At 37.6% G+C, this 27,934-nt stretch overlaps 1 protein-coding gene across 2 annotated transcripts in view; it reads right to left on the bottom strand.

Moving 5' to 3' along the window:
• The window catches only part of nphp4 (nephronophthisis 4), a 159,493-nt gene that overhangs the window by 82,030 nt on the left and 49,529 nt on the right, over positions 1-27,934 (bottom strand). For both annotated transcript variants that reach the window (XM_084388738.1, XM_084388739.1), the window contains exons 7-8: positions 8,211-8,404; positions 4,909-5,023 (exon numbers count right to left, since the gene is read on the bottom strand). In XM_084388738.1, coding sequence (XP_084244864.1) covers positions 4,909-5,023; positions 8,211-8,404 — 309 coding nt within the window. The remainder of the gene's footprint in view (positions 1-4,908; positions 5,024-8,210; positions 8,405-27,934) is intronic.

Below are 27,934 nucleotides of genomic sequence, written 5' to 3'. Positions count from 1 at the left end.
CATGGGGAAATGTGGGTCCCATGGTCAAACTATTCAAAACATCATTCAATGTTGTGATAATCGTAATTAATAATCACAATTACAATTTCAAGGGAATAATCACCAATTATAATTTTTGTCATAAATTAATTGATACCTGATTCCCTTACAAGAATTTTTGGCTAAAAAGTCACTGAATCGTTTCGTATCGTATCGTTCTAAATGAACCAATATTGTCTTTGAATCGTATCGACAACCACGAATCGCGATACGAATCGAATCGTTGTTAAAACGAATCGTTACACCCCTAATATATATATATATATATATATATATATATATATATATATATATATATATATATATTAGGGGTGTAACGATTCGTTTTAACAACGATTCGATTCGTATCGCGGAATATAAATCGATACATCGATGTAGTTGATGAATTGTTACACCCCTAATATATATATATATATATATATATATATATATATACATACATACATACACACACACCCATATACATAATGCATTATTATATTATGCTATGTTATATGTTATGTAATATGTTATGGTTAGGGGTGCGAAGGTCACAGTCAGTTTACAAAAATATGTCCATAGGTAGCAACTGACCAATCAGAATCAAGTATCCCAGAAAGTTGTGTAATAATTACAAACAACCTAGGACACACCAGCGCCGAGAAAAGCCTGTGTTCTCAACCCATTAGCTGTTAAAATGTAAAGAAAAATCTCTCTCTCTCTCTCTAACGCCGCTGCAAGGCAGGTCATTCTATCTTCAGGAGGTCGAGTCTCGTCCCAGCTTTATTAGTCACTATGATGACTTTCCAGACACCTTCCTTCAACACGCTCTATAAATACACCTATAACGCAATTACTCCATCCCTCTCTGTCTGTCTCCCTCTCTCTCCCTGTCTGTCTCCCCTCTCTCGCTCACACACGTCATTAGGAATTTACACACACACACACTCAAATTTCCTTTTTTAACCTCAAACTCAGCACAGTTTGTGACTGCAGTTTGTGTGAGGCGATACTTGTCCAACACTTCTGCCTGTCTCTTCAACCAGAAGCCTTGACAGCTCGAGAAATTCTCGGTTTCCAAAAAAGCTTTGCACTTGCATATAATTGCTTGAACATTTCATCTTCGTGAACAATTTGAAATGCAGAGGAGTTCTCCAATTAAGTCAGCATTTTAAAAATGAGCATTTCAGTTCAGATAGCAAGCGTTAAGTTAGCATTTAGCAGGCCTACAGAACTGCGTCTTGTTTTCTGACAGGCTTTAATTGGCGACTCTTTAACCCTCGCAGGTGGAAAATGACATTGCCGATCACGAAGAGCGTCCATCCCATAGAGCGCTATGGTGATTCCACCCACACGTGTAATTGGCGGAATATCTCTTGTGACTTAACTGTAGAGACAAGTGTTTTTAAAAACCTTCTGTGTTGCCTGGCAGAGAAAAACAAGCACCCTGGAGACGTATTGGGTTTTCAGACAACTGTGCGTGTGTGTGTTCTGAGACTGTTCTAGATAGACTAAAGAGGCACATTTGTGTCATTTCATTAGAGGGGGCTAATCCTGAGGGTGTTAAGATTGAACCAGAGCCCTGAGCAAAGAAACGGGAGGATGGGGGTCCGGGCGGATGCATAAAGCCTGATTGGATTGCTTCTGTGCTTGCTGCCTGGAACCTGAGATCACCCCCTCCCCTCCCCTCCCCCTTTTGGTCAAGGATGGCTGTTTAATTTCCTCAGAGAGAGGCAAAGAGAGACATGGCAATACTCGAGAGAGGGAGTGAGATAAGGGAGGGAAAAAGTGAAAGTGAGAGTGTGACCATGAGAGTTATCTCTTAGATCCATTCTCAATTAGAAAGAGCTGTAAACAGAAAAGGCAAACTCGCCTCTATCCCTACAGACTCAGAGTTACAGTAGTAGGGTCTTGTCACATAAGTTCACTGGACTCCACTGGTCTTAAACTTACTGAACTACTCTATATAATGGCAAAGACGTAAAGCAGAGGTTTTGATGCAATAACGCGGTCACTAACTGCAAATTTTGAATTGTTAGCCCATGTTTAAGACTATTATTTGGAAAAGGCACATCTAAAATGCTGAATATGACATTTTCAGTATGGTGGCACAGGTGTTGCATTTATCCTTTTAAACGGACTGATTGTGTGAGAAGTGGGAGGCCTTTTTTGTTTAATTATACGTTTTTCTCCTGTTTATTGGTCAGCAGGGAGGTAAGAATTGGATCTTTTAGTTTATTATTTTGTTATAGGGAAGACGACTAAAAATGAGTTAGACAACTTCGTCTGTTTGTTGTTTTGGCCAACTACACCCACTGGATCTGAGCTACTTCTTTCCTTTCACAAAAAGAGAAAACTAACCCTTATATAAAATCCAAAAAATTTGCAACTTCGTTGCATTGTGGTGTGTTTGTGGGAGCAGGAGACGGAATTCGGGGTGACACCCATTAACAAGTGTCTATGTTACGTTCAGTTGCTTTGTGTGTGTACTACGTAACACGCTTGAACGGGCAAATTCACGCAAAAAATTATGTCAACATGCCCATCTTGGCGAGTATCCTAGCAAACATAGTAGGTTATGTCTTACAGGAAAGTACAAATGTATCAGTATTTTGGATCCGTGCAATATGTCTTAAAGTGACAGCAGCCTAATATTTCTGCTGTCTGTGTTTTGAAAAATCAAAGAAAAAAAGATAGAGAAATCACTCACTGCTCTTGACTGAATAGATCTTTTAACTTTAATAATGATTCATCTTGTGAAATCAGTGAAAATGATATGCAATGTTATTTTACATTTGATTACTTTATTAAATGTCTGTAACGGAAACTACTGTTAGACACCTAAATAACCTGAAAAGCACAGTTTTATATTCACATCTTTGTATTTATTTGTGCTGTTGCTTGAAGTTTGATCATTTGTTCTTATTTTCTTTATTTTTATTTGACAGTAGTCCGACTCCTTTTTTCCCTGAACATAGCGCATACCAAACCATACCAAAATCGTGACCATAAAGCCGTGACAAAAACTGAACTGTGAGCAATTTGAACCATTACACCCCTAATACAGTATACACATGTATAAATACACTACCATTTAAAAGTTTGGGGACAGATTTTTCTTTTTTAAATGTTTTATATTTTTATTCAGCAAGGATACATTAAATTATCAAAAACATTTATAAAATTACAAAAGAAGCTACAAAAGTTTTCAATTTATTCAAAAATCCTGGGAAAATTTTTTTATAATGATTTCCACAAAAATATTAAAGGGTTAGTTCACCCAAAAATGAAAATTCTGTCAGTAATTACTCACCCTCATGTTGTTCCAACCCCGTAAGACCTTCGTTCATCTTCGGAACACAAATAAAGATACTTTTGATGAAATCTGAGAGCTGGCTCACTCCTCCATAGACTTCTAGGTGACCGAAACTTGCTGGCCCAGAAAATGTATTTTTTCATTTTTTCATTCATGTATTTTTTCAGCACAGACGCGCTGCGCAAAAACACTACGTGAACTAACTCGAGGCCCAGATAGAAGGAAATGAATAGTGGAATAAAGTCGTTATTTTTGTTGTTTTTTGCGCACAAAAAGTATTCTCGTCGCTTGATATACTTAAGATTGAGCCACTGTAGTCACTTGGACTATATTAACGATCTCTTTAATACATTTTCTGGGCCAGCAAGTTTCGGTCACCTAGAAGTCTATGGAGGAGTGAGCCAGCTCTCAGATTTCATCAAAAATATCTTAATTTGTGTTCCGAAGATGAACGAAGGTCTTACGGGGTTGGAACAACATGAGGGTGAGTAATTACTGACAGAATTTTCATTTTTGGGTGAACTAACCCTTTAAACAGCACAACTGTTTCAACATTGATAATAAGAAATGATTATTGAGCACCAAATCAGTATATTAGAAGGATTTCTTAAGGATCAAGTGACAGTGAAGACTGGAGTAATGGCTGCTGAAAATTCAGCTTTGCCATCATAGGAATAAACTACATTTAAAAAAAATATATATAATTTTTATATATATATATATATATATATATAATAAAAAAACAGTTGTTTTAAATTGTAATAATATTTCACAGTATAACTGTTTTTACAGTATTTTTGATCAAATAAATGCAGCCTTGTTGAGCATAAGTACCCACATTATATATATATATATATATATATATATATATATATATATATATATATATATATATATACACGTTATATGTAGTATGTGTTTGTGTCACCAAAAATGGCTACATCTACTCAGCAAAATCACAATCCCCTTTCCTCTCAAGTACACAACCAGAAGAGCAACACAAACCGACCAATCACAACAAACTTCCTGACCTCACAACAACTTACATCACATAAACAGCCTGAAAAGATGCATTTCCATTTAATATTATGATGAACGTGCATGAACATAGAAATGATGATGATCATAATGTGTAATACACAGGCATCTCAGGACTCATTAGTGCTGAGGCAGGTCAGGAAATAAAAATTACATTTTGGTGTGCTTGACTGATGCAATACCATCCCAAAAATCCTGGCCGAAATTTTTAGACATATCAAGGTCAGGGCCAGGGGTCTCAAAAAACAATATAGTTTATTTCAGATCAATTTGGGGAAACTTCCTCCCACACATTTCAACAGCTGTTAGTGATGCTGTTCCTGCAGACTGCAGGTAAACACAAGTAAACAGTCTGGTCCTCCCAAATTATTTTTAGAACGGTTTAATAAGCAAAACTCCTATAATGTCTAGTTTGAAAGAAGAAAAAAAAAGATAGTGAAAGTGCCATTAAACAAGCGATTCATACTCGTATCATGTTCAACTGATTGATGTTGAGAACAAAATTTTGAGAGGCACATCGTTAGCATATGACTCACCTGCCCATCTCCAACCAGTGGACAAGAGAAAACATACTGGAGCTGGAAGACGATGCTAAAAACCACGTCCCTCATCATCTTCAGCTCCACACTGCCACGAAGAGACAGTCCGTCACTGCAGGAGGGAGAAAGCAGAGTTTGAGATCATGGAAATATCAGAGCTCGGCATGGAATCTTGTGTAATGAACCTACACACCCACACTGACCCAGAAACACAACTAGTCAAGTGACATTCATTAACACAGGTGTCTCAGTTCACTGTTTTATGAGTTGGGAAAGCGCAGCATTGCATTGCTGAATCTAAAGACTATTGTAGATTTCAGTGTCACAAAGAAATGAAAACTTTTATTTGGCAACATCACATTAAACTGATAAAAAGTGACAGCAAAAACATGTATAATATTAAAAAAGATTTCTATGCTGTTCTTTTGAACGTATTACAGTTTCCACAAAAATATTAGACTAGAGTAATGGCAGCTGAAATATTATATCATAATAGAACATTTTTAAAATTGTGATAATATTTCAATATTAAAGAGACTTCTTTCAAAAACATAAAAAAACAACCAAACCAAAACTTTTGAACGGTAGTGTATGTAATGATTTTTAGAAATGTAATGAAATTTTAGTCATTCTAATTCTAGGAAGAGCATGCCAGCTATGCCATATTAATTTGACTAATGGGGTTTAGAAGCTCATACAGAGGTAAAAGAGAAAGAACAGCAATTTAGCAGGCACTGAACAAAGTTTTGAGCTAAAAAATGTGATGTTCTATGTCCTGAGTTTAATGCTTATGCAACATTAGAATAAAACTATTAACGTTCTAACATGGCAAGTTGTCCAAATTGCATTTATATCTCATAACTATTTTTTTTTTTCCTATGACTGATTCTATTGTCATCACATTAGTCTTTATAGTCTGATTCTGAATCTCAAAAAAGCCTTTAATAGTGATTGCAGCTTATTACATAAGCAGTTACAGGCGATAGAGAAAAAGTACACAGCATCTTAGATGAATCCACAGCAAAAAATAAATAAATAAATTTAAAACTATTTCTAAGAGTGTGTAGTGATGCCTTCACTTGCTAGGCTCGGTAAATGTTGTTATACTGTACATGTACATGTTTCTTCGTTTTTAGTTATAACTATGAAGCACTTTGGGCAACAACATTGCTATTAAATGTGTTGTATAAATAAATAAAAAAGTTGAAGTAGAAAATGTCAGAATGAGGTTAACATCACTTTTTGCATATAGGAAGCCAAAAAAAGTGATGAAATTGAAAATGAAAAAGTTTGTTTCAGGCAGCGTTACTACAAGGTGTTGAAATTCCCAAATCTCATGTTTAAACTCTCATCTACAAACTGGAAGGTTGGCGTCAGATCGTTTGCATCATTCTTGACGGGTTTTCACACAATCTCATAGACACATTCTCTGCCGTCATCACAGCAGTGTTGTTGAGAACGTGCAGTAAAAGTTTTTAGTGCTAACGTCTCCATAATTACACCCAATTTCTCTCTCTTATTAAGGGCAGAATGTGATGCTCCACTCTCTCAGACACCTAATTACCTCATTGGGTAATTATAGACCTCTTTCTCTCACAGCACACGAATGGTGCTTGTGACTTGTTCTGCGAGATCTCACATGGCAGTGACTCTGTGGTGGGGGGGGCTGGGGATTTTTTTTGCAGCAGGAGCAGCAGATAGAGTAAAACAGACATCAACAATCAAACCCTCATTTCTCATTTGCGTTGTACTGCAACGGCTTATCAGCATTTTAATTAAACAGAGTGAAAATACGAGAGACCATAATTTAGACAGTAGAACTGTTTTTAATACTTTCTGCAAAAGATGCTTTTAAAATATTTAACATCCAGAGAGAAAGTGTGTAAATCACCCTAAAAATCCATATTTGATAAGGACTGTGCTGAATAAGAGATGGAACTGGGATGAAAACCAACGAGGTGAGGTGAGGCGAGGACACAGGGATCTCTGCTTGGTAAGCACTAGGGAGGAGAACCAATGAGGGATTGAGAATTAAATTTATTGAAACAGGACCAATGGAGCATTAGACTAGAGGAGGCCATAGACAGACACTGGAGTTGTCTGACAATAGGGTGTTTATATTTAAGGAATGAATTCAAAAATAAAAATACTGAGCTCATTTAAGCACCCTTATGTCGTTCCAGAACAGAAACGCTTGTGTTCTTGGGTGTGATACAAAAGATATTTTGAAGAACCTCCAATATGCTGTGTTTTGAATGAAGTGGTATGAATAAAATAGCTTTATGTGTGGAATAAACAAAAATTTGCATTCTTAACTTTTTGAGAAAAATATAGAAATAATACTTTTGTTCAGCAAGGATGTATTAAATGGCTTTAAAATGACTGTAAAGACATGTATAATGTTACAAAAAATTTCTATTTCAAATAAATCCTATTTAGCAAATAAATCCTGGGAAAATGTATCATGTTTGCTCAAAAATATTGAGCATCTGTTTTCAACATTGATAATAATATTAATATGTTACTTGAGCACTAAATTAGCATATTAGAAATGATTTCTGACAGATCATAACAGACTGAGAACTGGAGTAAAAGCTGCAAAAAAAATTGTATAATATTGTTTACACTAATTTATTCATCGTTATTTTATTATTATTATTTTGATTGAGTGATCTACTAAATGCAGCCTTGGTGATGATGCGTGGTGATGTGCTGAGTTTGAAAATGTGCATGCGCAAATGAGATTTGAGAATTATAGAGCAGTGGAAGATTGTAAATATTTAATCATAATATAAATATTATGATTTATTTGCTATATAAATTAAATGTATTTAAATTAAATAGTATTCAATTATTTAAAATAAATATTCAATTTGTTCCTCAAACAAAGCTATTGAATGACTTTAGAAAATTTTAGATTTATGTCAGTTTCGAAGCCTGCAGCACCTGGGCACTGCTTGACTTCATTGTGTTAAGGAAAGCAGTGTGAATTTCCTTCAAAAGTTCTCTTTTTGCGTTCCTAATAAAAGAAAAATCAATACAGAAACAACATGAAGGGTGAGCAAAATAATTTCAGAATTTCTGAGAGCATCCAGCACAAGCCGGGAGGACACCGATCAATCATTGATCTCTTTATAGACAGTAGTATGAGAATTATGAGCGTTGTAGTTGAAAAACAGATCATTAAAGATCCAGGATAGCTGGTAAAAATGAATTTCAATAAAAGTGGATGTCCATGGAAGTATGGCAACATTTCTCAGAATTATGGGAAATTAGTGGACCAGATGGAATCTACCCACCTGAATTTGTCCGTGGAGGTCTGCCTGAAGCCTCCGCCTGCGTTGGCTCCACGAACCCTGGCTGCTCCGCTCCCTGTGGCCTCACGTTCCAGCACCAACACATGAGGCTTCTCCACCCAACCCCAGCCGTTATGGACCCCAACCAGCAGCCTGCGCTCCTGCACCACAACCGAGCGTCCCTCCGCACCCCTGTTCTGATCAGGAAAACACACGTGATGGGAATTCAAAAGCCGTTCTGATCAGGAGACATTTATGCATAATTACAGGAACATGAGTTTGTGTACACAGACACGTGAGAGGAATTCCATGTATGTTTTGCCAAAGAGGGGAGTCTGTCTGACAAGGTCTGTGAACATTTAATCCTCAGAGGAGGAATGGGAATGGAACGTGCAGATTGCGCTCGAAAGCTGCACAGTTGCGACGACTCTGTGCTGGAAAGTGATAGGGGCATGTAAGCTCTATTGATCCGTTCTATCCTCGGGACTGAATCTGAATGGCATTTCTCTTGTAAGCAGAGAGTGTAGAACTTGCTGAGAGAAAATATGCAAAGAATAAAACGTACTGACTCAAAACAAAGAAAATAAATATTTTTGTAAATACATGTTCTGATTCGCTGTTATTTTGTCCTTTTGTGTTGTATTTCACTTTTAGTGAGCACAGAAAAATTATTTGATGCTGTAAAAATGATTCACCCCTAATTTAGAAACACTGTAAAGCCTGAACAAAACAGTTTTTTTAGATTGCGATTGTACTGGGGAAGCTTCTTTGAAACTGTAGCTACCCAAACAACAAACTTCTTATCAGTGAAAGCAATTAAATTACAATTAGGGCAGTGTTTCTTACTCCTGGTTACTTACTTAAAGCCCATCTTTCAAGTTGAAGATCCCTGTGAATGAACGTGTAGATAAATAGTGTAGGAACTCGATTTGCGTGAAGAAATTAATCATAAATGTGCATTAAAAAAGTTTTTTAAAAGAAATTGTGAGTAAAATTACTTCCGCTGTCATTCTTATGTATGTCTTTTTAAATTGACATTTTCATACAAGATTCTGTATAAATTAAGTTATACAATTAAATTGAAAGATGGCCTTTAAAGGAACACTCCACCGTTTTTTTAAATAGGGCTTATTCACTTTCTTTCCTACATTTAGATAGGTGGGCAAATGCATTTTTGTCTCAGTGCATGCATTGTTTTAGTTTGACAGGGTCGGCGCTAGCTTAGCTTAGCATAATGAATGGAATCCTTTGTTGCCAGCTAGCATGTCATGAGTAAAAGTGATATAAAAAAAAAAAAAAACCCACCTAATTACTTCTTGTGGCCTGCGTGTTCACAACAAGTACAAATAGTGATGCAGATTAACACTAGGCGATTTCCCAGGCAGATATTGACTTATATATTAAGGACTATATTAGGAGGAAGCACAGGCGAAGCACTGCTACTTGGGTGTGATATCTCTGCGCCCAAGTAGCAGTGCTTCGCCTGTGCTTCCCCCTAATATAGTCCCAAGTCAATATCTGCATAGGAAATCGCCTAGTGTTAATCTGCATCGCTATTTGTACTTGTTGTGAATACGCAGGCCACAAGAAGTAATTAGGTGTTTTTATTTTATTTTTTTTATCACTTTTACTCAGGACATGCTAGCTGGCAACAAAGGATTCCATTCATTATGCTAAGCTAAGCTAGCGCTGACCCTGTCAAACTAAAACAATGCATGCACTGAGACAAAAATGCATTTGCCCACCTATCTAAATGTAGGAAAGAAGGTGAATAAGCCCTATTTCAAAAAACGGTGGAGTGTTCCTTTAAGAAAATGTAAGTAAAATGGGTTAAGAAATTCCAAGATTAAGATGGAAAACCACTGAAACAGGTGACCAAATTACAGTATGTCTCAATTAAGGGCAACAGCATTAAACTTAAACAGATAAACAGATTATTTTACACTGTATTTATAACTAATAAGTCAGTTACAGTTTATATAACAGTGAAGAATAGCACTATTTAACTTAGCATTTTAGTTTTAAAAATGTTGTGCAGGGACTTGAATCTGTAAATCTTTTTTTAACCAGTTTGTTTACAAAAATTATGTGAACAGATTCTCTAGAATGAACAGTAATGCAGCTGTATATATATATATATATATATATATATAAAAAAAAAAAAAAAACAGTGATGCCCAAACAAAAAACAATAATATAGCATTTTTTATGCTAGGTGCTTTACTGGCATCTACGGATCTATAAAGAACCTGTTAACATCCATGGAATTTTTCCATTGTACAAGAAAGGTTCTTTAGATCAGAGGTCCCCAACCTCCGGGTCGCAACTCTTCCACGGCCCGGTACTGGGTTGCGACCCGGAGGTTGGGGACCTCTGATCTAAAGAACCTTTCTTGTACAATGGAAAAATTCCACGGTCACAAGAACATTCTGGGGGAAATATCTATATAGCTATGCCACTGTATAATTTATTGTGTGTTTCCCCTTTAAGAGCCACCATTCAAATTTGCATAGTGGATGATTTCAGAAAACACTGGTTCCACAGTTACATGTTTAGCTAAAATTAACATGAGTGTAAAACAAGCATCAATGTCAGTGCATGAAGAGCATTAACTCATTGAGATCGCAAATGACAGCGAGCTGAAAAGAATATTTCATACATCCTCCCTTGCAGGCTTCTGGATTAAACACAAAGATGGAATATCCAGAGATAGCTGCGAAGGCCGTTAAATGTTTTCTGCACTGACAGCCATTAAAACAAAGTTACGGAGCAGACTGGACATTTGCAACACACTTCGAGTCACACTGTCACCCATCCCTCCTCGCTGGGATCGTATTATTGCAGGGAAACAAGACAAGGGCTCCGACTGATTGAGTGTTATGGAGAGTTGTAATGTTGCGTTTTAGTTTGTTATTGTATGCAGCTTATATGGAGATGTAATTTGACGATTTCATTTCAAATATTCTGTTGGTCCACGAGAACATTTTTAAAATGAAACTAGTGCTATAAAAAAGGTTGGAGACCCCTGCTTTACTAAAATGCTTTTCCCTCTTAAATGAATGGTTCTTTAAGAACAGTTCAATGAAAGGTTCTTTGCGAAACCCAAATGGTTCTTTTATGCATAGCTGAGAAAACCCCCTTTTAAAACCTTCACTTTTAATGTACATTACAAAAATTACACTGTTTTGAAAACAGCTGAGCAACTAGCACACTACTGAAAAGTGTAAATAAGTTAGTAGTTTCAGTTAGTTTTCCCCCAGCACAGGAGTTACGGCTTCAAAACTGTCCTAGCAAAATCCAGAAGGCCGGACAAGTTGTCAATGTCCCTTACTGTTACATAATAAACCATCACAGATATACGTGCACCCCAGTCTCTAAAAACTGTCACCAGTATCTAAATATTGGGGATGCAACTCCAAGTCCAGCAGCTGTCTTTGTAAGTCAGTGTCCAGGCATCAATTAAATGACAGCCTGCTGCCATTGTGTGGAGACTCTTGGCAGACACCGGGTATATCGGCTCTGAGATGGTGTGGCAGCAGCAGTCAGATGTTATTAATTGCAGCATTACAGAGGATCTGTAAAAGAAGGTATGGGACTAACAGCTTTTCTCTCACACTTCTCCTCAGGGTGAGAGGCGCATCTATCTGCACAGGCCTCCCACTCACCGCTCCTCCAATTAGCATATCAATTGTGTGCAGTGTTTTATATGCAGGCCTACAAGAAGCAGTCCGCGCGCATCCACTTTACGCTATGAATCACCCAGCTACTGCGGCGACCATCAGAGTACCTCTAAAATCCTTCCTTTAAATGGATGTAATGCAATTTTGTGCCCCGTTCACGGCTTAATAGGTTAGATCTGCGCATTTCCATGAGTCTGATGGGTTCTTGCCAGTGATATAGATGTGAATGATGACTTGAGAGGTACATTTCATTTGATATTTTAGTACGATAAATAAATTGAGACTAAATATCTTTCGGTAAAATGTCATCATCTGTATTAAGCTATCACACAAAGCTGAACCCAAAACAAAAGGGATAGTTTAACCAAAAATGAACATTCTGTTATCATTTACTCACCCTCATGTCGTTCCAAACATGTTTGACTTTCTTTGTTCCGTAGATAACAAAAGGAGAAGTTTAGTGGAATGTTCATGCTGCTCTTCTGATTTTTAATATTATTTCACAATATTACTGTTTTTACTGTGTTTTTGATCAAATACATGCAACCTCGATGTGCATAAGAGACTTTCAAAAACATTTGAAAAAATCTTACCGACCCCAAACTTTTGAACAATAATGTACTTATTCACATTTATATCACTAGCAAGAACCCAGAGGAGGAGGACATTCAGTAGTTTTGTGAGCTACCAGGGATGTAACAAAAATATTCAAGATACGGTAAGGCACCAATACATACAGTACCTGACCAAACACTTGTTATGGAAAAGCCTATATTGATCAATGAATTTTCTGACTTGTTGGTGGTTGTGGCCCTGTGAGGTATAGCCGTTTTTGATGCCTTCTAAGGCTTACTTTTGGTCAACAGTCTCAATTCACCTGTGGGAGATATGACAAATCTGAGGTCCAATTATCTGGAAGAACACTGTGAATCGCTTTGGTGCAACAAGCCGAGAGAAATAGAGTGCTCTATATTCAGCAATTATTTATTTCAGCAATGGAAGAGGCTATGCCAGTGTTCTCAGTCAAGAGAGATAATTAAGTAATTAAATCACGTAGCGATGTGCCTGTTTTTAGGCCAAATACATGTAACAAAGCCCTAAGGTGATGCAGCCCAGCTTGCGTGACAGCGGAAGGTCGGTGGCATGGCTTACAGGCTCTGCAGGACAGACAGCACACATTAATGTGGGAATTAACAGTCCCACTTTGAGGAACACAGGGATTAAAACTTCAGGTCATGGAATCTATTGCCTTAATACTCAAAACAGTTGTGTTGCTTAACATCTTTATAGAAACTGTGATACCTTTTTTTCCTTATTCTTTGATGAATCTAAAGTTTAAAAGACAAATAGAATTTTTTTGTAACAATGTAAAAGTCTTTAATCCATCTTTAATCCATCCTTGCTTAAAAGTATTCATTTATGTAAGAAACTAAAACTAAAATATTACTGACCCCAAACAGTGTATATTTATGTTAATGTAAATAATAAATCATAAATAATAAACAAAATGGTTCTTTAATGAAAAAAATGTTTAAAAAAACTAGAGTACAGACTTCACATTCTCCAGGCCACATAGCAGCACCACATGCCTTCAGTAGGTTTACTTCTCTCTTTATCCACGGCTTCTGATTAGGGTGTTTTTCATCACTTTGTTATCTGTGTCACTCTTTTCCATTAAAAACCAAATTAGCAGCAACAACAAGAAGCTGAGCCACTAACCACACAGTGATGAGACAAGTATATGTCACCATGGCATAAATCCTATCAAATGAGCTTTGTGTACAAGTGTGCATGTATATCACTGCCAATTTACTCCCTAGGGATTGATACAAGTGAGTTATGCGTGTCAGAATCAGCATACACACTGCTCACTGCAACAAGTTGATAACAATATAATGATATAGAATTAGTCCAATATGCTTTGACGCTGAACCTAACAACACACTCTGCTTTAAACACAAACAGGCATAGAGTCTACTGCATTACAGATTTTAAGAGATAGCTCCCCCCCCCCTCCAATTTTTTTTTACTCATCCTTGTGTAATACATCCTAAAATATGCGCTGTCCCGCTATTAAATGAAAGATAAAATATAATAGAGTAACAGAAGCTTGTCAAATACATTTTAACAGAAATAATTAAGCATGAAAATAAGGAAATATATATACAGTGAGGAAAATAAGTATTTGAACACCCTGCTATTTTGCAAGTTCTCCCACTTGGAAATCATGGAGGGGTCTGAAATTGTCATCGTAGGTGCATGTCCACTGTGAGAGACATAATCTAAAAAAAAAATCCAGAAATCACAATATATGATTTTTTAACTATTTATTTGTATGATACAGCTGCAAATAAGTATTTGAACACCTGTCTATCAGCTAGAATTCTGACCCTCAAAGACCTGTTAGTCTGCCTTTAAAATGTCCACCTCCACTCCATTTATTATCCTAAATTAGATGCACCTGTTTGAGGTCGTTAGCTGCATAAAGACACCTGTCCACCCCATACAATCAGTAAGAATCCAACTACTAACATGGCCAAGACCAAAGAGCTGTCCAAAGACTCTAGAGACAAAATTGTACACCTCCACAAGGCTGGAAAGGGCTACGGGGAAATTGCCAAGCAGCTTGGTGAAAAAAGGTCCACTGTTGGAGCAATCATTAGAAAATGGAAGAAGCTAAACATGACTGTCAATCTCCCTCGGACTGGGGCTCCATGCAAGATCTCACCTCGTGGGGTCTCAATGATCCTAAGAAAGGTGAGAAATCAGCCCAGAACTACACGGGAGGAGCTGGTCAATGACCTGAAAAGAGCTGGGACCACCGTTTCCAAGGTTACTGTTGGTAATACACTAAGACGTCATGGTTTGAAATCATGCATGGCACGGAAGGTTCCCCTGCTTAAACCAGCACATGTCAAGGCCCGTCTTAAGTTTGCCAATGACCATTTGGATGATCCAGAGGAGTCATGGGAGAAAGTCATGTGGTCAGATGAGACCAAAATAGAACTTTTTGGTCATAATTCCACTAAACGTGTTTGGAGGAAGAAGAATGATGAGTACCATCCCAAGAACACCATCCCTACTGTGAAGCATGGGGGTGGTAGCATCATGCTTTGGGGGTGTTTTTCTGCACATGGGACAGGGCGACTGCACTGTATTAAGGAGAGGATGACCGGGGCCATGTATTGCGAGATTTTGGGGAACAACCTCCTTCCCTCAGTTAGAGCATTGAAGATGGGTCGAGGCTGGGTCTTCCATCATGACAATGACCCGAAGCACACAGCCAGGATAACCAAGGAGTGGCTCTGTAAGAAGCATATCAAGGTTCTGGCGTGGCCTAGCCAGTCTCTAGACCTAAACCCAATAGAGAATCTTTGGAGGGAGCTCAAACTCCGTGTTTCTCAGCGACAGCCCAGAAACCTGACTGATCTAGAGAAGATCTGTGTGGAGGAGTGGGCCAAAATCCCTCCTGCAGTGTGTGCAAACCTGGTGAAAAACTACAGGAAACGTTTGACCTCTGTAATTGCAAACAAAGGCTACTGTACCAAATATTAACATTGATTTTCTCAGGTGTTCAAATACTTATTTGCAGCTGTATCATACAAATAAATAGTTAAAAAATCATACATTGTGATTTCTGGATTTTTTTTTTTTAGATTATGTCTCTCACAGTGGACATGCACCTACGATGACAATTTCAGACCCCTCCATGATTTCTAAGTGGGAGAACTTGCAAAATAGCAGGGTGTTCAAATACTTATTTTCCTCACTGTATATATGCTAAACAAATTAAACCAATGGATATGATTCATACTCTTATGGTTTCTAAACCTAATTTTTATTTAAAAATGACAAATGCAATAAAAACAGAAGTATCAGTATCGGCGAGTTCCAAAAATTAAAGAATCAGTCTAGCTCGTGAAAAAGTGGTATCGGTGCATCCCAAGTACTTAAAGAGATAGTTTTTTGACAGGTACATTTTTCGTAATTTAATCACCCTCAAGTTGTTCCAAACCTGTATGAGTTTCTTTCTTCTGTTTAACACAAAATATATTTTAAAGAATGTTTGTAACCAGACAGTAGACAGCACCCACTGACCATTGTATTTTTTGGAAGTCTGGTTACCAAAACATTTTTTTATATTAGTTTGGGTGAGTAAGGGCAAAACGCAAAATTCTGTACCTTCAGTGACACTTTCGATGACTTTGATGATACATTTCTGTCATAATGAAGCTTAAAAAGTCCAATCCTCATTTCACTCCCATTATATGAAAAGTTTGACAGAAAAAAAAAAAAAGTGTGCCACACAAGTTTGGAAAGACATGACGGTGAGTAAATAACAGTATTTTCATTTTTAACTATTACTTTTAAAAAGACATGGTGGATGGACAGAAAGTCAGGAAATAGACAGAAAGGCAAAGGATAAAGCGAATAAGATAAGCATGGAAAACGAGGCTGTCTGTAGCTTATCTAAACACATCGGCAACAGAAATATCTTATTTCTGTTTCATACTTTTCATACTTCATACTTTTTTCCTCTCACTCTCCTTTTTGTCTGCTCTCTGTGCTGTCACAGATTTTGCTTCCTGTGACCAAAATATGAATATTTTAGTGCTAAGAAGCTTAAAGGGAACAATGAAATGGCCTGAAGTTAAATCATACCCCATTTCCAGCTTCACAGAGCAAAAGCGTGTGGCTGAGTGAGAGAGAGACTGAAAGAGAAGGAAAGCGAGGGAGGAGAATCTTTTCTGAGTGATGAATGCAGCGCAGTGTATCTCACAGTAATGACAAAGCTTATTCTCTTTCATTGGCCTCTGTTTCTCATCTGTGAAATTTCTGGACTCTGCGGGTCATGCATCATCTAGCCCAACGTCCGTGACAACAGGCCCTTTAACAAACAAGGCCAGCAACAAGGACGGAGGAATATTACTGTGAATTGAACAAAAAATACAAAAGATGAGAGGTTTTTATGGAACGAGCAAACGTTTATACTAAGACTTAGTGCCAAAGTAGAAAAAGAAAAAAAAATGGCTGTTTTTATTTTGCATCTGTTTATGTGGTTGTCTCACACAAGATCAAGTTCGCACGCAAAAAAAGAGAGCTGGTTAAGTCCCCTCACTCAAAGTTCTGTATTTATTTCTTGTTTTTTGGGGGGGGGTATTTTAGTTTGCAGGGAATATACGTGCTCCCATTGGCATTACAAGCAGCAAATTCAGCCTCAAACCAAAATGTCTTTGATGTTTTTGATGGTGGAATCAGAACAGAAGACTTAAAAATAGAAACAGTTGCGTTTGAATCTTCATGAAAGACTTCAATGCTTTCTAAAAGAATATACTGTAACTTATTTAACTCACGTGTGGGTTGGATCACAATGTCATGCCGTAAAATGACAACCGACTTCTCTCTTATTTCACCTCAGTCTTGATAGTCAGTTTTTTTTAAATAAAGGTTGTTACAAAGGTCATTCAAATAAAAAAAGTAGGACTTTCGCAAGTAGTGCTTCACTTTCACTTTGACAATACTCACGATTAACTGTCACCAATATGAACAAAAGCACTAACAACTCCATTAACAAGAAGTATAGAAGATTAAATGTGGGCCAGCAAGTTGATTTTAAAGAACCTTCTGTATGTTGAATAGTCTGGTTCAGGCGAGTGATTGGGAAGGTCATTTAAACCAAATATAGGAATAATAGCAGCAAGAAAAGACCAGCTCTAGAGGGGTGAGGGTCATCGTCCCATTCAGACTCAAGAATTGAAGAAGTTTTTTTTTCCCTGAAAAATAAAATTGGTTTCTGAAGGTTATTTCTCTGTAGTGAGCAGATTAAATGAATAGAGAGTGTCTGTTATTTCGGGGAGGAGGGGGCATGACTGTGGAGTGTCATCAGCATTTATTTAATACCAGTGGGCTGATAATCGAGGGAAGAGGTTTCATAGTTTCGTCCGTTGGGGAGTGACTAATTTTATTGATGCAAAATTATACACCAAATAAAAACTTGCTTTTTAAAGAATGCAATTATACACCAAATTATCATTATTATAATTTTTTTAAGTATTTAAATTCACAGGGCCCTGGACACAATTTTTATTGTTAGGGACCCCCTACATTAGACGCAATTAGAAGACCTTTGACCTTTGTCATAGGACAAGAACAAAACACTATCCCTGTGTCACCATTATGTTTAGTTTTGTTCATGGACTTTCAGTTTGTTCATTGTCATGTATTTCCTTGTTCAGATTCCCACCACTCATCTGTCTCCTAGATCACAGTCATTATTAGTTCATATGTGTCAGCTGTGTGTAATTAATCATCCTAGTTTGTGTTCACTACTTAAGTTGTTCCTTCTCCTGCACTCCTTGTTCGGTCTGCGTTGCATTTAGTGGCTATGTTTACATGCACAACTTTTGTTTCAATCGGACTGAATTCATTCCGATTGATGCTGAGTGAAAGGAGAATTTTAGGATGACGGGACACTCATTTATGACACTATTCAACAGGAAGAACAGCTCGTTCCACGCGTCATACGTCATTACGCCATTTCTACGTCATTGCACGTGTGCAGTCCTTTCAGTTTCGGTTTTCAAATCCGATCAAGTCTTTACATGTTCTCTCGATCGGATTAGAAAAGGAATAAACTACCCCTTTCAATCTGATCGAAATTCCATTAGTATCGCGCTCAATCGGATCGATTAAGGTGTTTACATCAAGGCATTTCAGTCCGATTGAGCGGACAATCCGATTACTAACGGATTATTTGGTTGCATGTAGGGCTGCATCTAACGATTATTTTTGTTGTCGATTAATCTATCGATTATTTCTTCGATTAGTCGACTAATCTAGCGATTATTTTTCCGATTAATCTAATGATTATTTTTGGGATTATCTGATTTATCCATTGGCAAACTTTCCAATAAATAATAAGTACAACAATATATCAGCTGTATTTTGAAGAGTGTAGTGCATCTGTATATTATTTTAACATGAAATCTATGAATGATGACCAAAAAAAAAAAAAATTCTGAAAGGGTTATTGTCATTTTATTATGAAATATGCGAACAGGAAGCATTTTAAACTTTATTTTGAACTAATGGAACTATTTCATAAAATGTAAGATGTATACAGTCACAGGCCTATTTAGGAAATGTGTTTACTATGGTCTGTTATTAATTACCTTAGTGGGAGTATAATTTACTCAATTAACTTGTCCATTATCTTGTCCGAAAATGCACTTGTGTTTATCTGCAAAAAGGTTCACCTACACTAGATTGCAGCCTAGGCTACTGTTAATGTAAATATAACGTTAGTCATTTGTTTTTAAAGTCTACATTAGAGACCTGCGCGGGACGGATTTCTCCCTTAATAATTCCTAAAAAGCTGACATCTCAGTTCATCGTGATCTCACAAATCTCTGTTATTATAAATGAAACTGGCTGCACAATGAATCTTTCATAATATCTACACTTTGTTTGCTATAATCAGATGATTTGCTAGTATGCAGAATTCAGCACTGAACAAAAAGTCCATTTTGAGCGGTGAGGGAATTCTATCTTAAATGCATCTGATTGGACATTGCGTTCAAGAAATCACACAGCAATGTCTGTGATTGGCTACATTGTTCAACGCTGCAAACATGTTATAAATAGATAGAGACTCTGGCCTGTAAATCGTTTCTATTTTGTTTTAGTTGTTATTGTTGCTTTTGTGCAACAGATGAATGAGAATTTATTCGTTTTTAGATGTTCAATTTATAGATATTTCTATTTTGCGGGAGTCCCACGAATCGTTATATTCTCCCGCAACCAGCACACACACGAGTGCATTACCGCCCGCGCCCGCACTCGGCCATCAGATCTATGTTCCCGCGCCGCACTCTGTTGCGTTGGGTCCATAGACTGTCCCGCGTTTAGGTTTAAGTTATAAATTAAAGTCCATTTTATTGTCGCCGAATGGGGCATAGTTTGCATTGTGAACAAAGCACCTTTCTGTTCGGCCGTAGTTTAAAGTATTCCCATACTTTGGATGATCGTGGTCTGTCATTTTCACCATGAGCGAGAGCAGAAGCCGCCATTACTCGATATTTAAACGTAAATAATTATTGTGATGCGTCGACGCATTTCATGCGTGTCGACGTAATCGATGACGTCGACGCGTCGTTGCGGCCCTAGTTGCATGTAAACGTAGTCTGTTGGTCTAAAGCCAATGGCGCAATATTTAATGTGCGCCTATAGGCGGGTCCACAATGCACGTACACTCTGCTTATTAAACACACAGGGATGCACAGCAGCAGACAAACATGCCAAATATTTAAAATAAAAGGATTACAATGTAAAAGATTATTATCGTGTACATAAAGATACGGTGGGATCCGGCTTGTCCCGTAGATAGTCTGCTTGCACACTTTTACCTCGTACACAAGCAGATCCGTTTCCTCTCTGGAGACAGTTTCGGTCTTTCCACTATCAAATTCCGTCATGTAAATAGCGAATCTGCCATGGCGTGAGCACAACTTATTTAAAGGGAATGGGAGATGAGACTCTGATTGGTTTAACACACGTAAATCCCAAAACACACCCATTACTCATTAAGAGAATAGGGACAACCCTTTTAGACCATGCGCCTGGCGCGCCGACCATTTTTACCGTTGTTAAACTAGCAAAAGTGGATTTGGACACGCCCTAAGTGAACTTGCGCCCTGCGCTTTAGACCATACACTTAGATCGTTAAAATAGGGCCCTTTATGTGAAAACTTATTAACATCAAAAACACATTACATAATTACACAGCAGTTAGTTTCTTTAATCAATACTCAATTGCATTATTGTGGCAGCAAACTATACTTATGGAGTAGTTGAAGGGGAGGATGAACAATTTACATAACTCTGACACAAAAAAATTCTTTGGTCAGCAAGTCCTCAGTTCTTTGAAAATCATAAAAGGGTCTCACTAAGCTATTGACTTCTGCGAAATGGCAATGCGGTCAAAAGAACTCAGAGTCAAGGGTAAGTCAGAGAACAAAGACGAGCTTCCTTATATTAATTTGAATCTGCACTGCAGCTCTTCCAGCATAATAGACTTTTAATGGATTTCATAAAATGTACAATAAAATTAATTGGGATTTATTGACAAATGACTTGTGAAAGAGCTGGGAATAAAGAGGTAATTATTCAGGGTATAAACAGTGACAAAATGTGTAAATGCTCAAACAACCAAGAGACAATCACCATTAACCCTTAAAGGTGCAAGTAATGTTTTCCACTAAAAGTTTTACCCTTGCACTGAAAAACACATCATTAGTGAAGAGATATTGTTGCAAGAAGGAGGGGAAGATTATGAGGGCACATGAATTTTAAACATATTTATAATAAACACTGCAATATTCCATAAAAAACAAGAATTGTATATTTGGATTTCATGTTGACTTTAACCATGTTATTAAATGATTAGTGACAGTTTTAATTGGTAGTTTATACCACAGCTAAGTGCTCAGATCAGGTTTTGTGATTTCAGTGCACATCTTAAAGTTTAGTAACGTTTAAAAAGTGGTTTTATCACAAACTGTATGTTCCTTATGATGCTTATGAGCATCCCAGCATGCCTTCAGAAAAAGCCGAATGAATGCAGTTATATACCATATCTCAGGCTTTAAAAGATTGTGAGTGTGTGTGTGTGCCCACACTGAGAGAGTGTGCTGGCTCAAACTGTGATGAGTCATGCAGGAAGTGTAACAGCAGTATCATTAGCATGTTATCCACATCCGCCCACTCAGCCTCTCTCTCTCACACACACACACACACACACACACAGCTTTCAATTGTTGCAGCTGACAAACACCTCTCATTGATGATGCTAATCGTTGCCCTCTGCTAAGCAGTACATCAACAAAAGACACAAATGCACAGATGTACAAAAATATACAAACGCAGATGCCAAGCACAAAAATGTTCTGCACCAATGTGACAAAATAGCTCAAACCTCCGGCAGCCAATCTTTTTTACCTAGCCAGTCAAAAGCACCAAAAAGTTACCCAGATGCTCAGAAATGGATAAACCAGTTAATGCTAGACTAGTAGATTCAGCTGCCGCCAGCTTTCCTCAACATGGAGGGGCTCTTTACATTCATATAGAAGGTCAATTATTCAGAGGAGACAATTTATTCAAAATTTTCAGTTGGGGCAGCAATGTACCAAGTAGTGTCCTAAATTGAAAATTCAGAAATGGAAAAGCACTATGGTAACTTTTCACATTTTATTCTGTGAACATTGAAAACCGTAATCAAACATCAGCAATGATTAAATCTGAGACCAGTGTAGCCATTTATTGAGCACTGCACTTTAGACAGTTAGATTCAATTTGGTCTTATTGTGTTCTTTTAGACCATCTTTGCATGTCACTCATATCTAATTGAATAACTGTGTGCAGCTCTCAATGTAAAAAAAAAAAATATATATATATATTTTCAAAACATCTAGTCAATAAACTAAATCAAAGTTAATCAACGCTCTGTATGAAATTAAACAGAAGTGAAATCAAATCAAATAAAAATCTTGCAAGACTGTATGAAGGAATTATTGAAAATTGTAATATGGGGAAAAACTGTTGGATATGTCACATAACCTAGAATCCAATCTTTGGACAAAATTCGCTGTCAAAGCTGTCACATCAATGGCGTGTATGCAGCTCCCTCTGCTGTGACTAAGTTCGTATGGTTCTTCTGTGCTTATATTTTTATGTACGATTTGAATTAACATAGGTTGTATAAGGTTTTTTGAGGCAGGTCTGAAAATAAAGATCTAGACAAACAGCCCAGATTCACCAGGCTTTGCCAAACAGTGAGCAAAAATAGCAATGATAATTGAGTCTTCAAGCTTTGGGCCAAGGCTTATTTTATGCAGCTGCTAGCAAGCAGTGTTCTCAATCAGGATAAGGATAAAGATGAAGATGAGGGCATAGATATGGATGAGCAGAAGGATAAGGTCAAGGATGAGATGAGGATGAGGAAAATTATAAGAACAAGGATGAAGAACAGGACAAGGACAGGACTTAACATTGAGGATTTTTCTTGGATCCAAGTTTTATCATAAACAGTGGTTAAATATCAAAGCTGGAGACTTAAATCCTGAAAAGTGAAAGAGCCAGGAGAAAACTGATCAGAGAGAATACCAAGAGGCCTACAGCAACTCTGACGCAGTTGCAGGAATTTATGACAAAGAGTGGTCATTGTGTGTGGTGAGCAGGATGACCTTGTCCTTGGCCACATGACTGAGCTTTGCCAAAACACACCTTGAAGACTCTGAGCCCACATGGAAAAAGGTGTTATGGTCAAATGAGACTAAGAGCCCTATTTTTACGTTCTGAGCGCATGGTCTAAAGCGCACGGCGCAAGTTCACTTAGTCCGAATCCACTTTTGCTAGTTTAACGACAGGAAAAAATGGTCGGCGCGCCAGGCGCATGGCCTAAAATTGTTGTCCCCATTCTCTTAATGAGTAATGGGTGTGTTTTGGGATTTACGTGCATTAAACCAATCAGAGTCTCATCTCCCATTCCTTTTAAAAGCCAGTTGCGCTCGCGCCATGGCAGATTCGCTATTTACATGACGGAATTTGATAGTGGAAAGACCGAAGCAGTCTCCAGAGCGCAAACGGAACTGCTCGTGCGCGAGGTAAAAGTGCGCAAGCAGACCATCTACGGGACAAGCCGGATTCCACCATATCTTTATGTACACAATAATAATCTTTTACATTGTAATCCTTTTATTTTAAATATTTGGCATGTTTGTCTGCTGCTGTGCATCCCTGTGTGTTTAATAAGCATAGTGTACGCCCGTTGTGGACCCGCTTATAGGCGCACATTACTAACGTGCTCTTTAAATAACAAAAAAAATAATTGTGCCATTGACTTTAGACCAGGCTTATTTCTGTTGCCTCAAAATAGCAACGTGCCAACAATGCGCCAGAACACACCTCGTTTTCAGACCAGCACGCCCATGGGCGCACAAATGGGCGCAAATGCATTTGCTATTTAAACAACGTGGCACAGGACGTGAAAATAATAACTGCATCGGACTGAAACTAGCAAAAAACACTTGCAACACTTGGTGCTGCATTGCACCGGGTGTAAGATAGGGCCCTAAAACTTAATTATTTGGCCTCAACACCAAACAATATGTCTGGCAGAAATCCAATACAGCTCACCATCCAAATAACACCATTCCTACAGTGGAGGAATGGAGGTGGCATGGAGGTGGTAATATCCTGTTATGGGGTTGCCAGAAAGTTGTCAATGGGAAGAAGGTTTACCTTCCAACATGACAATGACCCAAAGCACACAGCAAAACTGACCACACAGTGGTTGAAGGAGAAAAAGGTTAATGTTCTTGCATGGCCTAGTCAGAGCCCAGACTTAAACCCAACGAAAATCTGTGGAATGACTTCCACAAATGGTCACCATCAAATTTAAGTGAACTTGAGCAGTTCTGCAAAGAAAAGTGGGCAAATATTGCAAAGTCTAGATGTGCAAAGTTAGTAGAGACATATCCCATCAGACTAAAGGCTGTAATTAAAGCAAAAGGTGGTTGAACAAAATACTGACACAAGGGGATGATCCTTTTTCGAACTTATTTGTTATAAGTTGCACTGAGTAGATAGTCTTCATTTCAGGCTGCAAAGCAACAAAATGTGATTATTTTAAAGGGGGGTGATTCTTTTATATACCCTTTTCTATATAGATTAAAGCTACAAAAGTTAAGTCAAGCAGTGAGTGATTTTCTCTTTTTCTTTTGTTATTTGATTATCCTTAATGACAGCGGGTTTATTAGGCTGTCGCACATTTCATAGATCTGACACTCATCCCATTTTCTTACAACTCTTTAAGTTGTAAGGAAGTTGTCGAGGATACTCGACAAAACAGGCATTTAGGCATAATTTTGCGTTTCTGTCCATTCATGCGCACCACACCGGTCTCGTATATCTCACGGAGGAGCTACGGAAGCATAAAAGGAAGAGCAGTGACAGTGAAGGACGAGAGAGGACCAGGCCTGTTCATTTACGTTATGTTTTGTTTACGTGTGTGCGGCAGTCGTCCGTAAGGGGCTGCCGCTTTTACTTTAGTTTTTTGTTTGTTTATTTTAAATGATTAAAGTAGTAAAACGTTCGCAGGGTCCCGCCTCCTACTTCCCTGAATAACAAACTTGTTACATTGGTGCCAAAACCCATAAAGGAGGAGGAACGTGCTGTCATACAGCCCTCGCCGCTGTGGGCTATCTGCGGTGCCATCGAGCATGGCTAAGCACAGTCTGCCGTCATGGGCACTCGAGGCGGTGGGCTGGAGTGAGTTTGTCTGTCGCCACGGCAACTCTCTCCAGCCCACCACCTCAAGCGCCCATATCGGTTTTTTTTTTATTTTAGGGTTTTTTTACATTTATTACTTATTAAATATTAGGTTTTATCATCATATTTTTTCAAATATTAGGTTTTCTTTAAAACAACTATTTGTAATAGATGAAAATGACACAGTTATTATAATTATACAGGAAACTCCAACCATTCAAAGTTAATCTGACAATTTTGACAAAACCTCATATTAAACACTGTACATTAAGGTCCCATTAGTTCACGTTAGTTAATGCATTAACTAACATTCACAAACAATGAGCAATACATTTGTTATATAACCTTTATTATCATAAGTTCATAAAAATATGATTGTTCATTATTAGTTCACATAACCTCAGGTCTATTAAATAATATTAACAGATATAATATGTGATTTTAATAATGTATTACTATTTAAGATGAAATTCTGGGTTCACACTATGAGTATCAATCCTGTTAAAAACAACAATCCCTTCCTTTTTCCTTCACCTGTCCAGATATACACACCTCTGACGGTTGGGGGTTTCAAACATCTTTCACAGAATGAGAGATGTGTTCAGAGCATCAACAATATCCAGATGACAAAGCATTGAGAGTCACACTCTCTAAAGGTCAACCACCCACACGAGGGCCAATTAGAGCCTGCTGTCAACTGCTATCACATGTGAATTATCACCTCAGAGCTGCAGAGAAGTGACGTCAGGCGATGAGAGTGCACAGATTTTGATGAATATTCCCTCATCCATTCTCTCATACTATTTATCTTGATTTCTCTTTTTGTTTTCTGTCACAATTGTCTCCATCTTTCTTGTTAACACAATGAAGAAAGTGCACTTTTTTTATTTTTTTATTCAAAGCTGCTTGCCAATCACAGATGATGGATTCATCTAATCGCTTCTGACCCTGCTAAAGATCCTCTGCTGTACAGTAAATCTTTGAGTTGGAGGTCACCTGTCTTTCATCACATTTGTTGAGCATGAGAACCCTTGACCTGCGATGAGGACAAAAACATAATGAATTATTGATTGATCTAAGATTAGAAATGACTTTACTACGAAATCCCACATATCGCTGTCAGTGTTTGTATTTCATTGACAATTTCATTGAATTTAAAAACAAAAATACACAGTACTTCATACTTTTTTTTTTTTATCACAGCAAAAACATGAATTTGTAGATATTTTATAATATTAATACTTATAAGAAGATGATGATATTTTTATTATTAGCAAACATTGTAATTTACACAGATTTTTATTTCTTTTTTGTAGAAATATTTTATATAATTAATAAGGAAGGAAATGCCAGTGCTTATAAGCAGCAAAATAATAGAGTTAACATTTTTGCATAGGTAAAGATTGTGAATGCTGAACATTCAGCAACTGTGTAGGTCAATGGGAGAGTTTCAATCTTTAATTTAATCTTTAAATTTAAGTATAAAGTTAATAGATAGATAGAACACCTAAGGCTAAATTGTCTACACGACAAAGTTTGGAGTCTATACTGTAAGCGGTTCAGGGTGAATTAATAGCAGAAGTTTAATACAGTACCTGAGATTAAGGACTTAAAGAAACACAACCCAGAATATCTGACGAATATCAAAACAGTACTGCCTTGTAAGCACTATGATAAAAAGTACTAAAAGAAATTCCAAGCTCTGTTATATTACCAAAAATACACCAAGAATAACAAAAAGAGGCTTACTTCAACATGACAACAAGTGACGTCCTAGGAGCTGATTTTAGCTCAGCTAAAATAGTTCATCTGACATTCCGCTGACACCGCAGGGAAAGTGACACAACCTGAGCACAATTAAAACAAGCTCTTATGTAAAGTACTGTAGGTGCATATGTCTGTCTAGGTTTCTAAAGCTGTGTTTGGGACACCTGATTAAAGAACACTGAAAGTGTTTCTGCCTCACACCATATATACACAGAGAAGCACCACCATGAAAGGATGAGACACAAAAGGTTTGTCACAAGCTGTCAAAAATGACACTGTTATCCATTTCCACTTCTTCAATTTTACCCCTCTTGTCCCTCTACTGTTATCTCTCTCTCTCTCTCTCTTTCAGTTTAAGGGATGACCAAAGCGGTGTGTCTGCAGTGTGTAAATAATTGCAAACGCATGAGTGCATCTGTCAAACATGGTTACCGGGGTCCAGGCTCCATACAGCAGCACACACAAACACACACACACACACACAGACACACACACACAAGTCTCCAGACAGCCTTTACAGATCCACACAGCCTGAAACACAACCACACTAGAATACAGACCATCTTATAAAAAACTGCACTGATCCCTCCCACAATCCAAATTGTCCCTGGAAGAATTGAAGAGAGGGGAGAAGAAATTTCCATAATAAAGCTTCTCACTCGAAGTGCTCATGGAGAGGCCATGGACCACGGCTCCAAATCAAACTAATTACTAATTTGTGCTCATTTGCTGACACTTTCCTTCCAAAGTGACTTATATCATGTCTTATTAAACGGTGACACAAAGCATCAAGTGATAAACAACATGTCTGTGTGCAATAAATCTATTTCAGAGGTAAATAACATCTCTTTTAGACTTTCAGTGAATAATGATGTAAATGTCATTCTAATTCAGTATTTTACGTGTTCCACAGAAGAAGAAAAAACAAGCAGGTTTCTAAAAACACGCTGAATT

This window comes from Rutilus rutilus (assembly GCF_951802725.1).
Source record: "Rutilus rutilus genome assembly, chromosome: 19".
Lineage (NCBI taxonomy): Eukaryota > Metazoa > Chordata > Actinopteri > Cypriniformes > Leuciscidae > Rutilus > Rutilus rutilus.
This window is presented reverse-complemented; position numbering and strand designations above follow the sequence as displayed.